This window comes from Branchiostoma belcheri, unplaced genomic scaffold (assembly GCF_001625305.1).
Source record: "Branchiostoma belcheri isolate BF01 breed outbred unplaced genomic scaffold, Haploidv18h27 scaffold80, whole genome shotgun sequence".
Taxonomy (NCBI): Eukaryota; Metazoa; Chordata; class Leptocardii; order Amphioxiformes; family Branchiostomatidae; genus Branchiostoma; species Branchiostoma belcheri.
Window position 1 is genome coordinate 384,897 of NW_017804465.1, and position 15,913 is coordinate 400,809.

At 41.2% G+C, this 15,913-nt stretch overlaps 1 protein-coding gene and 1 pseudogene across 1 annotated transcript in view; one reads left to right on the forward strand and one right to left on the reverse strand.

Moving 5' to 3' along the window:
• LOC109486503 (poly [ADP-ribose] polymerase 14-like) overlaps positions 1 to 9,064 on the forward strand; it is a 29,611-nt gene extending 20,547 nt beyond the window's left edge. Inside the window, 14 exon segments of the mRNA XM_019790340.1 lie at positions 916 to 1,035; positions 1,464 to 1,640; positions 2,037 to 2,142; positions 2,519 to 2,662; positions 3,084 to 3,203; positions 3,414 to 3,554; positions 3,987 to 4,202; positions 4,858 to 5,060; positions 5,062 to 5,149; positions 5,324 to 5,468; positions 5,943 to 6,142; positions 6,321 to 6,561; positions 6,794 to 6,888; positions 7,102 to 9,064. Of these exon segments, the coding sequence (XP_019645899.1) occupies positions 916 to 1,035; positions 1,464 to 1,640; positions 2,037 to 2,142; positions 2,519 to 2,662; positions 3,084 to 3,203; positions 3,414 to 3,554; positions 3,987 to 4,202; positions 4,858 to 5,060; positions 5,062 to 5,149; positions 5,324 to 5,468; positions 5,943 to 6,142; positions 6,321 to 6,561; positions 6,794 to 6,888; positions 7,102 to 7,385 (2,280 nt within the window). The 3' untranslated portion in view covers positions 7,386 to 9,064.
• Positions 9,065 to 11,625: 2,561 nt separating this feature from the next.
• Positions 11,626 to 13,584, reverse strand: LOC109486487 (annotated as a pseudogene).
• Between the last annotated feature and the right edge of the window lie 2,329 nt (positions 13,585 to 15,913).

Sequence of the window (15,913 nt, forward strand, 5' to 3'; positions counted from 1 at the left end):
AGAGTTTTCGCTAAGTTTTCATGTTCAAAACGACCAAAACGGAAAGTAACTGGCAACTGACGAACAATTATTTTGCTGTTAACTAAATAGACAGTATCTTGGTACAAAATAACTTATTTATGTGGTTGGAATTCGCTGTGCCGTATGTCGGTCGCGCGAAGCAAGTGTTCACCAAAGAGCAAAAACATGGCGATGTCGTTCTCTTCCACTTTTCGACTAACAACAACAACAACTACTAGTAACGTGGCGATTGCGGAGAAACGATGGCGAAAGCGGAAAGACAGACGCCGAACTTATTCCAAAAGGTGGAAGTGATCCGACTGGCAGAGAGAGTGAGAAGAAATCGTCGAAAGCTGAGCTCAGATTAAATGATTTTGCAGTCGATAGAAATTTGTTTGGAGTTGAAAGTTTGTTGCTTGATTTGCTTTCTTTTCTTTAGCCACATGTAGTACTAGTATGTACACAAGAACAGTAAATGACAACCAGTGATTTTGTATGTTTTAAATTATGTGAATGGTTTCGTTGTCCCAGAATAGATGAACTGAATATGTTGAGTGTATGTATCTTTGATGTCAAGTTAATGTTTCCTTGCAATATTTCTGTATTTCTTTTTTTTTCAAGCAAGTACAAAATAAAGTACAACTAAAGCAAAAGAACAACAAATTATTGAACTAAGACATGTACATATAAAAGGGGTGTACCTTTGCAAATGTATGTATTCATATGTTTCAGAATAAAGACATCACTGTTGGTACTCAAAGCATACATACATGTGTCCCTTTTTTTGGGGGGGGGGGGTCAACTAACCGGCTGTTTCTCTATAGTGGTCACCTGGCCATAGTGGTCAAATTTGGCCAGTCCCTTGAGTGACCACTATAGGCAGGTTTGACTGTATTAATATACTGTACTTTTCAGCTCTGTAACAACCATCCCAAGGCCGATGCAGGAGATGTAGTAATTACCCAACCTGCCGGGACCCTCAGGTGTAAAGAGGTGTACCATGGTGTCCTACCCAACTGGCAAGAGTCTGACCAGGTAACTAAAAACAGTCCATGTCTGTAGGCTGTCATGAAACTTGTACACTCAGCTGTGACTGTTGAATAATCCACAAGTGGATGTACATGTAGTCCCAGGGAATGGAGACCCCTCATTGACTAATTAAATATAAGCAAGCCAATCTATGTGTTACCGATAGAGGATTGAACTGAGTGAATTAATAAATGAATGGGTAAATGAGGGACAGAGCCAGGGGTAGAGATGGGAGACAGCTTGTTAATTTAATATGTTGTTATTAGTCATCTGGCATTCTGTATCTGTTTCGGTATAGCCGGAATAACCGCCCTTTGGCGTAACACACCAGCTGTGGTGTAACACACTGAGGCATTTTTCTCTGATGAATTGAAAAGCTAATTTAAGGGCACAAGGGATGAATTTTGATGTGATTTTTCTCTTTGTCCCTTCAGCCCCTAAGAACGATGGTGCACGACTTGCTGGAGCTAGCTCATGATGACCGTTACACCTCCATAGCGTTTCCAGCAATGGGCACAGGGAACCTGATGTACCCTCATGATGTGGCTGCCAGTTGCATGTATGATGAAATCTGGTCCTTCAGCCAATCCAACCCTGGAACAACTCTGAAGGTACCATCACCAACAGAAACCTGATATTAACCTGAGAGAAAAACCGTCTCTGTTATTCAAATCACTGTCCCCACTTCCATAGTCCTTTCCCTGCTGCCTAACCTTGCAACAAATTTAAAATAGAGGATTGGTCGCCAAGTGGCTGTAACTACAGTGTAAGTAGTAGGCAAGAATTCTTGCTATCTGGATGGCAAGTGACATCTTCCAACAATCACTAGAGAAAATTCTTTTCCTTACAACTTAAAAGTTGTGTACTCAATATCATCTTTGTAAAGTAGATTAGTTTGATTATAGTCCTTGTTATGTAGCAGAATTTGCCATATGCTGTACATGTACCTTGTGCAAACGTACATTTGTTTCTTTTATTCTTCTGTCTAAAATGTTCTCTGCTCCCAGGATGTAAGGATCATTGTGTTTGACCAGCCAACAGTCCAGGCTTTTGAAACAGAGCTGAGGGACATACAGGGGGTGCAAGAAGCTTCAGAATCTAAAACAGCCACAGGTAGGCATAATGGTAATGTTACATCACTTTTCATCTGAAGGTATTGTGACTAAGTTTTGTTAAATGTGCTTTTAGTGAAGGTCATCATAGTATCATGGAAATTGATGGGAATATATTTAATTTAGAATATTCTGTGATAATGTGTGTAGTCACAGAATCACTTTTAAATATTTGTAATGATTCCAAAGTACTGATGTCTCTCCAAATGCAAAGTTGTCAGGATTTTCCTGTACCACACACCTAAAGTATAATAAGTTCTGCCAGTTCATTTTAGTGACACTGAAGAAGAATGATGTCTGTCACTCAAAATGCCTAGAATAATTTCCATATTTCATCCATATTTTCTATCATTTATCTGGATGTCTAACCTTCACAGGTTCAGGTCCATACTCTGCAGTGCCCACCCCCATGCCTGGTCAGCAGCAGATGACCATTGGCAGTGTGACTGTCCAGATTCAGGGAGGTGACCTCACCACTGAGAATGTGGACTGTATCGTCAACGTTACCAGCAAAGATTTGGGTAATCAAATCACCTTCATACATGTTTTAAAAAGGCAACTCCAACTCCAAGTGCAGAATTAGTGTGTAGCAACATGGTATTTTACTGGCTTTTCAATCACTCAACTAGAATTCGTGGAACACATGCTTTTGTCAGGTGTATATCCTTTCACACCAAGTCGGCCTTGGGTTGCAGCCTGAGTTTGCCATGTCACACAAACACACTATCAAAGACATAGACTTCTGGTGAATTTCATTGGGCCAGCGTTTTTTTCAAGGCGCCAGCCTGACTGCCAGATCATGTTGCAGGTTGACCTACATTGTACATTCCAGTGCCATATGTGTCAGAATTATACATTACAGAAAATAAGTACATGTACCTGAACACTTAAGAAACCGTTGGGCATATGATAATAAATGAATTCTCCTGCCTTCCCCTTCAGGTTTACGTGGTCAAATGTCTCAGGCTATCTGTCAGAAGGCTGGACCCAACATAGCAGCAGAGTGTCAACAGTACATCATACAGAACGGGCAGCAGGACCATGGGGATGTAGTTTTGACAGGTGAAACATTTTCACACTCTCTTTTCTCGGTAACACTTTTAATTAGTATTCAAGAAGTCGTTAACGGTTCACTGAGCCACCTCCAGTGGAAACACATGCTTCTTTGCTAACTATTGAAGAATTTAATGGTTTTCAGCACCAAGGACAGACCTAAACTTTAAATGAGAAGGATTTTACCGTATTATGTGGACTATTTTCGTCTTACTTCAGGCGCCGGTATGCTGCCGTGCAAAGGAATTCTCCACCTGATACACCCTAATACACAGGTCCTCAAGGAAAGCATCAAGACCTGTCTGCAGGTGGCTGAGACAAAAGGCTTCAAATCGATCGCTTTCCCTGCAGTTGGAACAGGTACATGTAGGTGCAGAAGTAGAAGTGTGAGGCATGATTTGAGATACTTGTTTGATTAATGGCACACAAAATAGTTGTTAGTTAGTTAGTTTTCTCCAATAATTTAATGCAAATACTGTACATGTAGTATATAGACTGGTACCACAGTACTCCTCTGTCTTCAAACAGTGTCTCTTACTGTAATATGAAAAGAATACATCAAGCAACTGGATAAACTTTCTAAAGAGTCAGACGTTTCAGATAGCATCCACTATCTTTCATCAGTGACTGAGAAATGTAGCCAGTGACAGAGAAGAGCACAAAGATTAAAATATGCTATCTAAAACATCCAACACTTCAGAGAATTAAATCCAGTTGCTTGATGTATTTTTTAATACATTTATTTCTACCTGGATGTCTAACCTTCACTCACATATCTTCTATCTTTCCAAGGTGGTTTTCAGATCAGCCCTGACCAGGCAGCCAGTCTCATGATGGACGGGGTTGCAGACTTTGCCCAGCAGGGAGTGCCCACCTCCCTCACCACAGTCAGGATCATGGTGTTCCAGCAGCAGATGCTGCACAACTTCCACTCAGAGATGGACAGGAGGGCTCAAGACTTGCCACGCAAAGCCAAGAGGTTTACTGCAATCAAAAGCAGGTTCAAAAGTAGGAACTCATGTGTACATCGCCCTTTCAATTTTCAGCTTCATGCTTGTCATTTCGGCTTCATTCCAGACTCAGACTTGCTCCCCTACAAAGCTAGACATACTAGTAATTGATTCCATATATATACAATGTGTATGTTTTGACTGTACCATACTTCTTTACCTCTTCGGCCCTTGGGAATTTCTAGCTTGCCTCCTCTTTCTTTTGCTTCATGTTGTTACTGTTTTGTTGTGGTCTTTTCAGTTTTGTCTCAGTCAGTGGCATCAAGAAAGAGATTTGACAGATTTTCAAAGAATCTTATCCAATATATGTGATGCTTTCTTTGTCCTTTGGAAACAGACACTTTTCTGCTAATTATTGTGGAATTAAATGGTTTTCAGCACTAAGGACAGGACCAATGTTTAAACAAGAAGGATGTTTATATTGTATGTACTACTAGTATTTCCCCTGAGTTAAAAACATCTGTGTCTACTGTAATTTGCTCGCTTCTAGTTTTGGTTTAGTAGATTAGAATTCATAAGTGTGACTCAGTATATGGAAAAAAATCAATTTTCAATAATAAATATTACTTGTATCATCATTCTGTTCAATCCACAATGAAAGGTTTGCTCATTTCTATCTCTCATTAACTTGTTTTTTTTGTTCCTTTCAATAGTCACTCATTCCCTTGGGAAAAAGCGTCTTGTGGCAAAGATCCTTGGATTAACCTTAATCGACGGGGAGCACAGTGTGGCTGGCTCAGTATCAATGCCAAAGCCTCCTCTCCTTGTCCAGTTCTTTGGCAGAGAAGAAGTTGTCGACTTGGCCAAAAGCAGAGTCCAAGAAACCGTGGACACAAACCTTAAGGAAGAGAAGATTTGAAGATTCTGCAGTTCAGCAGCTGTCAGATGATGAAGTGGGAATGCTGAAGATGTACGGACATCAGAAGATGTGGCAATCTAAAGTTGGTGAGTTAATCCTTCCATCTCGAGAGATGATGGTAGCCCCTGGAAAAGGATAGGGTTGGCAGTTTTTTAGGGTTGGTCAGAAAACAGGAATCAACTTTTTCTAGGCCATTTCCTAGGCCTAAAAAGATGTCCACTCCAGATGCAGTTAATTTCTTTCTGCCTCGTACTTTCTAGAAAAAAGTGGCTGTCACTGCATCACTATACAAGGCATCACAAACATGTACACAGTTGTAAGCAAAGTCTGGAAAGTCCTGCATGACAAGAAAGAGGAGGCCAGAAAAATGGAGCAGGCTTTGTCTCTACAGAAGGACATCTCATGGTGAGTAAAGACACAGGACTCAACATGTTTCTCTTATCTACTACATTTTACTCTCTGATATTTAGTTGAAAATATTGCAAGGGAACAATTTATAAATGCAGAGGGCAGGAAGAAAAATCTTGATATGACAGTCACTGTTTTCATTCCATAAACCTGATTGTCAAACTTTGCTTCAGTATTCTTTTCCAGTCAAGCATTTTTTTTTAAATTTATGAAGCAATGAGTACTGTGAACTAATTTGGCCTCACAGTGTACACAATGTATATAGATGGAAAAAGTTTTCTGCTACCATAATAACATACTTTAGGTGTTTTAGATGCCTGGACTGATGTTCTCTGTAACCATTCTCTTAGTTTCTGCAACAGTTACTCGTAATGATAATTACATACCATTTACAAAACTGGTTTATAAAAAAAACTTTTGAGAACTCTTTGTTTAATCTGTTTTTCCTGTTTTTTCTTCCTTTTAAACCAGGTGTTATGAGCAGCCAAATGGTGCATATGTCCCCTTTGACCCCCTCATTAACTTCCAAATAGAGAAAGCCTACAAGAAGAACAGGAAAGGGAGGGTTGAGTATGAGGATGATGTAGGTCAGTGTGAGATCGACTTCAGCACCATGAAGGAAAAGGCATCCGGACAGACGTCAAAAGTCTGCAGGGATGAATTGAAAATAGGTACATTTTGAAAGACTGAATTGTTTTCCCCCCCTCATTATGTATAAATAGAAATGATGATGTTACTGCATTTCATTTTAAAAAGGAATTGATACAAACCTGCTGGAAACCTGCCTTGTTTTTGACAAGGAAATTGGACTTCTTTAAACTATGTACAACTACTTTTTTTTGTGACCAGGTCTAACAGTGACCAGTGCAGTTCCTGATCACTGGGATCCTCAGCCAATAGACCCATATTCCAGGAAACCCAAGCTGTGCCACAACGTGAAGTTATATCCATCCTCTGATGAGTACAAGACTGTGAGCAGCAAGTTCGGGCTGCTGGGAAACATTGTGAGCATTAGAAGAGTGCAGAACCCAACACTGTGGAGCCAGTACTGCACACAGAAACAGAAAATCAGCCTGAAGAACCCTAGAATGTAAGACAAAACAGATCTAGCTAACATTTAGATTGAGGGTTTCGCTTTTGTTTGAATGTCTTTTGCTGCTTACTTGTTTCCTAACATTTTATTTAAGTTAACAGTCCAAGATTTTTTTTAGTTCTAAGAGGACTAAATTTGAGTGTAGCACTTTTGTAGATGTCATTGACCTCTGTTATTCTCCATAATGTTCTTATGAACTAAAAAATCTCATTTATCATCTTTTGTCCAGAAATATAGAGCAGGAACTGTGGCATGGGTCTTCAAAAGATTCCTGTGGCAAGATTACCTACAACGGTTTCAACAGGAGCTATGCAGGACGCCATGGTATGTACCTCACTTCTTTGTTTTGAATGCCAGAATTTCCCCACTATCAGTACAGTATATACTCTTCAGTAATTTCTTCAGTGTATTAAGTACAGTCACAGAATTACAACAGCTTGTTCAATACAATTTTTATATGCGAGTTCAGACAATAATTGATGAACCATTCTTTTTCACAATTCAATTTTTTTGTCTTTGTCTTTTGCTGCCCTACAGGTACACTTATTGGCAAAGGGACCTACTTTGCTGTGAACGCATCCTACTCAGCAAAAGGCTATGCCAAACCTGATCCCAGCGGCAACAAGAGCATGTTCTTGGCCAAGGTGCTGACTGGACTGTCCACACCTGGGGACCATACTATGGTTGTCCCCCCACTCAGACCAGGGGGAGGCCCACTGGACACCTATGACTCCACCAGTAGAGTTACCAGTGATGGTACCATATTTTGTGTGTTTCATGATGCACAGGCATATCCAGAGTACCTGATCACATTCATTTGAGTGTGGGTCTGCATGGAGGGATGCCGGCAATGTTCAATGGTAATTTAGGATGAGTAATAAAAGGGTGGCGTCTGTGTGGTGTAGCGGATAGAGCATCGGACTGTCCAGCGGGGAGACCCAGGTTCAATCCCCAGGGTTAGACCCAGACATGTCTGGACTTGCACCCAGACGTTGTGCCCTTGGGAAAGGCACTATACATATTTCCTCCCTCAGTTAGAGGGATCCTGAGCTCTACTGAGGTTTGGGTTGGCTGGTTGGCATTAGGAAGGGCATCCAGCCGTTAAAATCTTGCTTAAAAAAAAAGACTTGCACTTGGTGAAATTGGGTAATAGATAATAGAAAATAATATATTAAAACTTAACAATAAATTCAGATAGGCCTACAATGCCTAACAGTAAATTAACTTGTCTTGTAGAAGACTTTTTGGAAGTGACATTTTGTATTCATGAGGTGTCCAACAAAATTATTCAGCCATTATGATTTATGGGTATGTAATTGCATCCAACTATACAATACAAAGTGTATACGAAGTATAACACAGTGAATATTTCAATGACAATTAACAATGAATTCAATATTAGTAATAACATGCTACATGGGACAAAAACGTCCAATTATGCTACACAAAGAATTTCCTGACATCTATGAACATTTAATTAAAGCACCCGGCTACAATGGACGTTTCCTAAAATCTCGCTTATTACAGCCAAAACATATAATTATGCAAATGTTTGAACAACATGCAGCCGCTCTCTCATTGGTTGACCAGCTAATTGTCATTTTGTCATTGGTTGAATTGATAACTGTGATGGACAGTCAAGAAAGGTGAATTAAATGGTTTGGTATGCCTTACGGTAAAAGGTATGCAAACCCTTTTGTGTTGCCAAGATGAAACTAATGATGATAATGATTTAATGGCCGTAATAGTATAATCATAATTTTAAATCATATCCCAGAAAATGAAGCCAAAGAAACTTCATACTAGTAGTAGAAAAGGCAAGACCGTGAGCTAATGAGCTGTGACCAAATTTGTTGTATATATATTTGTACATATTGAATATATGTATATCAATTTGAAGAGATTGAATACTATGAAAGTGCTCTTATAACCTATAATCTTTTACTGGGTATGTGGTACAAATCTTTTCATCAAGACATTTTAAAGATGGAGAAATTACGAGAGAATAATACTAATGACTGATAAGACAATCTTCAATTTATGTAAGATTACATAATCAGATATCTATGATAGATCAAACGTTTGTTTTGAGATTTGTGTGTAAACAGATTCATTGCGAAGGACTTGTGTTTATAAAAGGCATAAAATGTAACAATGTTTTTCACCCTAACGGATGACTAGCAAATGTAACAACTGCAGCAAATTTGACCTACTGCCTTTTTTTCATCAAACATGGTAAGAAGAAGATCCCTGGATGTTTGTTATTTTTCAACATCGTGCTATCAAGCTATCAATGCTTGATTAGTAGCCTGACTATCATGATAGATTTCAACCAACAAAAGTTCTGGCTAACTAGTGATTTAAGTCAATAAAGCTCTGGATTAACTAGTGCTCTAAGTCAATAAAGTTCTGTGTTAACTGGTGAATTAAGTCAATAAAGTTCTGGATTAACTGGTGCTTTAAGTCAATAAAGTTCTGTGTTAACTGGTGATTTAAGTCAATAAAGCTCTGGATTAACTAGTGCTTTAAGTCAATTAAGTTCTGTGTTAACTGGTGAATTAAGTCAATAAAGTTCTGTGTTAACTGGTGATTAACATCGATTTTAAAAAAGCATTCGATAGTGTACATAGAGACTCGATCTGGAAAATACTTAAGGTGTATGGTGTTCCTGGAAAATTCATACAAGCCTTTAAAAGCCTGTACGAGGGATCCACCTGTTGTGTAAAGGTAGACGCAGGGTACACCGACAGCTTTGACATCGTCACCGGAGTGCGACAAGGATGCGTCTTATCTCCCCTACTGTTCACTGTCACCATAGACTTTGTAATGCGCAGGGCAATGGGTAGAAGTGACTTTGGTATACCCTGGGAGGGAGACAGACGCCTCACGGATCTAGACTTCGCCGATGACATTGCTTTGACAGCAGAGTCTCAGCTGACTCTTCAGGACATGACAACATCAGCAGAAACAGAAGCGGGGAAAGTAGGTCTAAGGATCAGCTGCCAGAAGACCAAAGTTATGCAGGTGGGAGATCAACAAACGAACACAAACCTGCACATCAGTGGAGAGCCTGTTGAAAACGTAAGGCAGTTCACATACCTCGGAAGCACCATGACAGCAGAAGGGGACACAGACACAGACATCAGTGCCCGCATAGGTAAGGCAGCATCAGTCTTCAGAAGGATGAACCCAGTGTGGAACAGTGGGAAGATATCCAGAGTGCTGAAAACCAAGCTGCTACAGTCAGTAGTAATACCAACTGCACTCTATGCATGTGAAACATGGAAGATAACAACAAGAATGCGGAACAAGCTGGATGCCTTCCAACAACGATGCCTCCGCAAAATTTTACACATAACATACAGAGACAGGATTACCAACGAGGAGGTATACCACAGAACTGGTACAAAACCACTCAGCATCACCATCACCGAGAGGAGGATGAGGTATGCTGGACATGTCCTCAGGATGACCTCAGACCGACACGCCAAAACATCTGTGTTTTGGAAACCAGAGGGCAAACGGAAAAGAGGGAGGCCTAAACTAACATGGCGACGTACCCTTCAAAAAGATCTGGAAAGCAGGGGGATAACATTGAAGGATGCCGAGTCCCTCGCCGAAGACAGAGCAGAGTGGAGAAGACTTGCTGCCCAATGTGCCTTGCACGGGAGGAACTAAGTCTAAGTAAGTAAGTAAGTAACTGGTGATTTAAGTCATTAAGTTCTGTGTTAACTGGTGAATTAAGTCAATAAAGTTCTGGATTAACTGGTGCTTTAAGTCAATAAAGTTCTGTGTTAACTGGTGATTTAAGTCAATAAAGCTCTGGATTAACTAGTGCTTTAAGTCAATAAAGTTCTGTGTTAACTGGTGAATTAAGTCAATAAAGTTCTGGATTAACTGGTGCTTTAAGTCAATAAAGTTCTGTGTTAACTGGTGAATTAAGTCAATAAAGTTCTGTGTTAACTGGTGAATTAAGTCAATAAAGTTCTGTGTTAACTGGTGATTTTAGTCAATAAAGTTCTATGTTAACTGGTGATTTTTAGACTGGTTTACTCCCATGTTATAACACAAGCAAAAAACAACCTTCTACCATTCTAACATTTTTTAATTCAAGTACATACATATATTAGCAAAAGCAATAACTCTTGTTTCCTAACCTTTACATTCAGTCTCCATGAATTATTACTATATAGTAGTTTTCTAGGCAGATTTTAACTCTCGTTAAACTCGCCTAGACTCGAAAAAAATAAAGTCGTCTGCAAACAATAAACAAGGAATGCTCTCCGAGCATGTATGTTTGGTTGTTCACATTCGTTGTCAAAGACTGTAAAACCACTACTTCATTAAGTTGAGTAAAGTTTGGTGTATTTTTCTAATTCCTGATCACCTGTCTCAGAATCTTAGATTGACAAAAAGGTTTGGTGCGACTTGGTGATTGAGTCCCCGGATCACTTGTATTTCCTTCACTCGTAATCCATCGATCCTTCGGCTCTAAATTGTTCTTCCACACTCTGGATTTTCTACACGTGTGACCTATTTCTCTAGTATAACCACATGTGCAGACGTTTGTGATTCACTGTTAGTACTAACCCTCTTATCATGATATGATTGCTAGGGACAGTCATCATCCTTGATTTCGGAGTAGAAGTGGGTAGAAGACCGGTCATAGACATCGTCATCATCTATTTCACAGTAGCTGTGGGTGGAAAGTGCTGAAGACTGACGACAGGTGCTTTGTTCTTTTGGGTCAGTACAGTCAGGTTGAGCCGAGGATGTTTTGTACATCGGATTGCTGATCAGACCCGTGACATCGATAGACTGGCGGCTACCATGTGTCCTGGCGACATTTGGTGAACCTGTTTGGACAGTACTAGTGTTGCTCAGTTTCCTGTTCTCGACTCTTACACCGTTCACAGAAATACCACGAACCTCTAGATCTTCGTCCCTGATCTCGGAGTAAGTGTGGCTTGTAGTCGGATCATAAACGTCTTCGTCCTTTATCTCTTCGTAGTCCGAACGGTTGGTGGAAGCCGTGGAAAAGCGACGGTCGGTAGTCACGGTGCCAGGAAGGATATCCACGTCTTCGTCCTTTATTTCGTAGTACGTGTGTATGGAGAGGACAGAAGAACGACTAGTTGGTGCCTTGTCCGGTCAGGTCAGTACCACCCGAGGCTTGAGCTAATATTAATGCTTCGTTCGATGTTTTATACATACGATTGCTAACAAGCTGCGTTACATCGATAAACTGGTGGCAGGGGTCCGCCTGGACCGCGGCGGCGACCGGTACATTTTGAGCGGCATTCCTGGTACGTCTGTACTTGCAGACCATCACTGTGGTTAGAATTACGAGTCCGGGCACTACGATTAGTGATATTAAGTATGGAGAGGACGCCCCCTTTGCAATTGGTATTGCGACACTGGAATGAATGAGAGGAATAAGCGTTCTGTAGGGATCTTGTACATGTACTATCATGGTGGTCAAGCTTGTCTTATCGTCGCTTTTCTCTAAGTATCCTGTAGCAGAGTCTGTGGTTTGAGTGTTGGACTCTGTGTTCGTGGTATTGGACTTTATATTTGGATGGTCTTTAGGAAACTTTGAATCGGGGCATTCCGAGTATGGCCCTCCCCCAGCGCCTGGGAAACGCGACAGAGGCAACCTTCGGCCTGCTTCTCCGCGAAAAAATACAAAGCAGGAAATATTTGCCCCACTCGGCTCTGTTTCAGATTCGTTCACAAAACCTGGATTTCTCTCGTACATGTACCTAGATATCAAGGCAATGCCGTCGCTTCTGCTGGTCTCTGACTTTTCTGTGTTGTGGATACCGACCAGCTGCAACCCCACCCCACCTTTCAGGGATAAAGTCATTCCGTCATGTCTTGTCCAAGCTTGTGGACACAGGTCACTGGAAGCTAGTAATTGCCGGTTGCTCATGTTGCTTTTTGGTTTCTTCAAAGCAGTTGCGACAACAAACGGTGGTCGGATGTATATGGGGCCAAAAGAAAGCGACGAACACTCGGGTTCCTTTAAATATTTGAAAAGATAAAGGTCCAAATGAGCCCATCTGAGTTGAAAGTCTCTTGTCGCTGCCGTGTATGTGAGGCAAAAACCCAGATTATCGATGCGGAGGCGAACCTTCTGTTTCTTCCGAAGAAAATCCGTTTTGTCCACGGTCAGACTCCAGTTCATTTTGTCATCTTGCTCCCGTGGAAGTTTGCGCTCTCCCCCTACGCTGAAGGTTTGGAGTGACGGCCCCGAAAGAATTCTCTCGCTCAGACACGTCAGAGGGTTGTGGCTTACGTTCAGGACTCGTAGATTGTAACGTGAGTCGAAGGCGGTGGCGGAAACGAATTCAATCTTGTTGTGACCCAAAAACAGTGTGTGCAGGAAGGCAGCACCACGGAACCACTCACTCGCTACTTCCGACAGCAAATTGTGAGACAAATCTAACATTGTAAGATACGGGGTTTCTTCGAAACACCCAGGCTCTAGCTTAGCAATACGGTTGTGAGGGAACGACAAGTGGGCGACAGATTTGGTGCGAAGTGTTCAGACCTGAGAACGAAGCTCGTTTCAGCTGCGACAAAGTGTTGAAATCTAAATACACTGACCGCAAGTGTGGAAATCTGGCGAATGTTTTGTTCTCGATCGTGCTTATACCTGCATCTATAAGGACGAGGACCGTCAGTGAAGACGGGTGGATGTTCTGCAGGGTTTGCGAGGACAGGTTTCCGACGGGGAGACTTCGCAGGGCGACCCACTGGGCCGGCGGGAAAGCTTCGTACTGGGAAAGTGTAGCGCAGGTACTGGCTTTGGAGACTCCAGCAATGAGCGAGCGGCAATTCGTGCAGATGCAAGTCATGTTGTGGTAGAAAGTATCACGAACCTTGATGTCGTTCTGCACACACGTGTGCCAGGGTTGTAGTAAGCACTCGGGACCGGAAGAGGGGACGTCTGTCGCCGCCTCACTGCCGAGAACAGAACAGATCACCGTGAGGAGCCAGCAGCCCGTCCGCTTCATCCTCACAGTTTCCTCACGGTTGTCTTCAAGTCCAAAAATTCTCCCTGACAGATCAGGCTGGCTGTATAGTAAAGTACAAGAAGGAACACAACTGAGGGGCCTTTTCTGGTTATCGAGGCTTTACAAAAACACGGTGCACAGACTATGAAGCAAGGTGAGATGTAATTAATGTCGAACTAGTTCTGCTCTGCCTTATATCGTGTTGTTGGTTTGATCCAAGTTTTATTCATGAACAACTCACACAGGAAGAAACGTGATGTGTGGTTATTAGGTTAATAAGTCTGGCCTCAGTAAGTCATCAGTTTATAACGATATCAGAAACCAATTATTTTATACCATCGTGTCCAAAATGCACCCTTACGTCCACTGCTATTCCCTGCTACAAAAAAAATTACTTACTAAACTGAGTCAAAGAATCCAGAAGTGGGTAAGTCCGTCTCCCACTGCATCAAAAGAAGAAGTCAAATTCAGAAAAATTAGTATCACGTATGTTGTAGAATGTAGAGGTATGATATATTTACGGATTTGTAAAGGAGGGGTAAAGATATGAAATACTTAAACAAGTTACACAGTTTTTGAGAATGATAAACAGTTGTTGCTAGAGGTATGTTTAAACGTTTGACGATGTGTTTAAGAAACCTTGCAAAGGCGTAGATGTACATGTACAATGTAGTATAGGTCATTGTCCGTTTCAGAGATCTACATGTATATGCATGAGACCCAGAAACCTAGAATGTTTGTTTGTTGCTGCTAGGTAGTTGAGTCCCAGGCTTCCTTCACTTTCCGGCACTGGAAATCCCTCTAAGGCGTTCATCCTTACTCTTTTAATAGATGATTTTCTGCGCGCGACCCAATGACAATATAAAGCATATAGAATCACGTACAACAGCCTCAGGTTTGATTCCGGAATTCCAGTTTATTTCCGGACTAATTTCCATGTCTCAGTAACTTACATCTAGATGGGCTAACATCGTAAATTATAGGTAACAATGATGTAAGACATACGTAACAGCCATCGAGGACCCCTTGGGGATTAACCCAATTCTGCAGAATTCTGGCTTCAGTTCCTAGAATTCTGCAGAATTGGGTTAATGCCCAAGGGGTCCTCGATGGCTGTTAGGTATTAAGTACATTATTTTAGCCATGTATATTTTACGATATTAGCCCATCCAGACGTAAGGTTACTGAGATCATACCGAAACCTGTCCTTGGTGCTGAACGCCTTCCACACACTGTGGGCATGTGTCCAAGGTATCCCAATACCAAATTTCAGGTCATCGGATTTAATGCCAGGGCTCCAGATCCCAATATGTGCATTTTTTGCCTGAAAATGGCCAAAAAAAGATTTTTAAAGCCCGTATCAAAGAAATGAAAAAAAAAAACTGGGGGTATTTGGACACTCGACAAATAATAACTCGAGTGATGGTGGCCATTGCATGGATCAAAAGCGACCCCTATTAATCGGGTGCAGCACTATGATAACTGGTCCTAGATGGGGCATAGATCTTGGTATAGTACAAACCATCTGGAAGACCACACAGACTCGATTTTATGACATCCTCTTGGCAGCCCATGCTCAACACATACCGGCCCTGTGACACCGGTCGTGTCAGCGGTTCCCCGTAGGCTTTTGGTAGCGGTACAAAAGGACGTGACTAGGCTTGGTTAACATTCTCTACATGCAAGTCTTATTTGAAACTTTTAGAGTTTATTGGGGTCCACACTTAGCATGCATTGCATTAGCTATTCTTCCTGAATTCCTTTGAAATGGACCCTGTAAAAAACCAACGTGCGCTGACGGGCCGTCCTCTGAGCAACCTAGAGATACCGGCCTGCCTACCACCATTTCAGACAATAAGAGCGAAAATCAATCAAATGAGAAAGCCAGTCAAATACAGGGACAGGTTTTAATATTGTCATCATATACAATCTCAATATATATTGCACAACATGGACCATAATTTTGACAAAATGTCAATATATGACTAAACTACAGTTCCACATATCATCTTGTCTAATTTTTCTTCAGTTCTCACAAAAATACATCGAAAAATAATCATGTACCTGTTTGACAATAATCATTTTCCCTATTTTCTATAATGTTAGCACAGCAAGCATTGTATGAATGCAGTGTCTACATAGCATAAAGACTACTGAACATTACTTGTGATCTTATTTTCTATCTGAGCCTAGTTGTCATATATGCTTCTCAACTGTTATAATATAGTAGTGCTAAATGAAGGGGCTACAGTTGTTGGAATAACAAAGTATAGAACATTTTTGAGTCAACTGCAATGCTCTAGCAGCTTATAAGGAATACAGCTTTGATC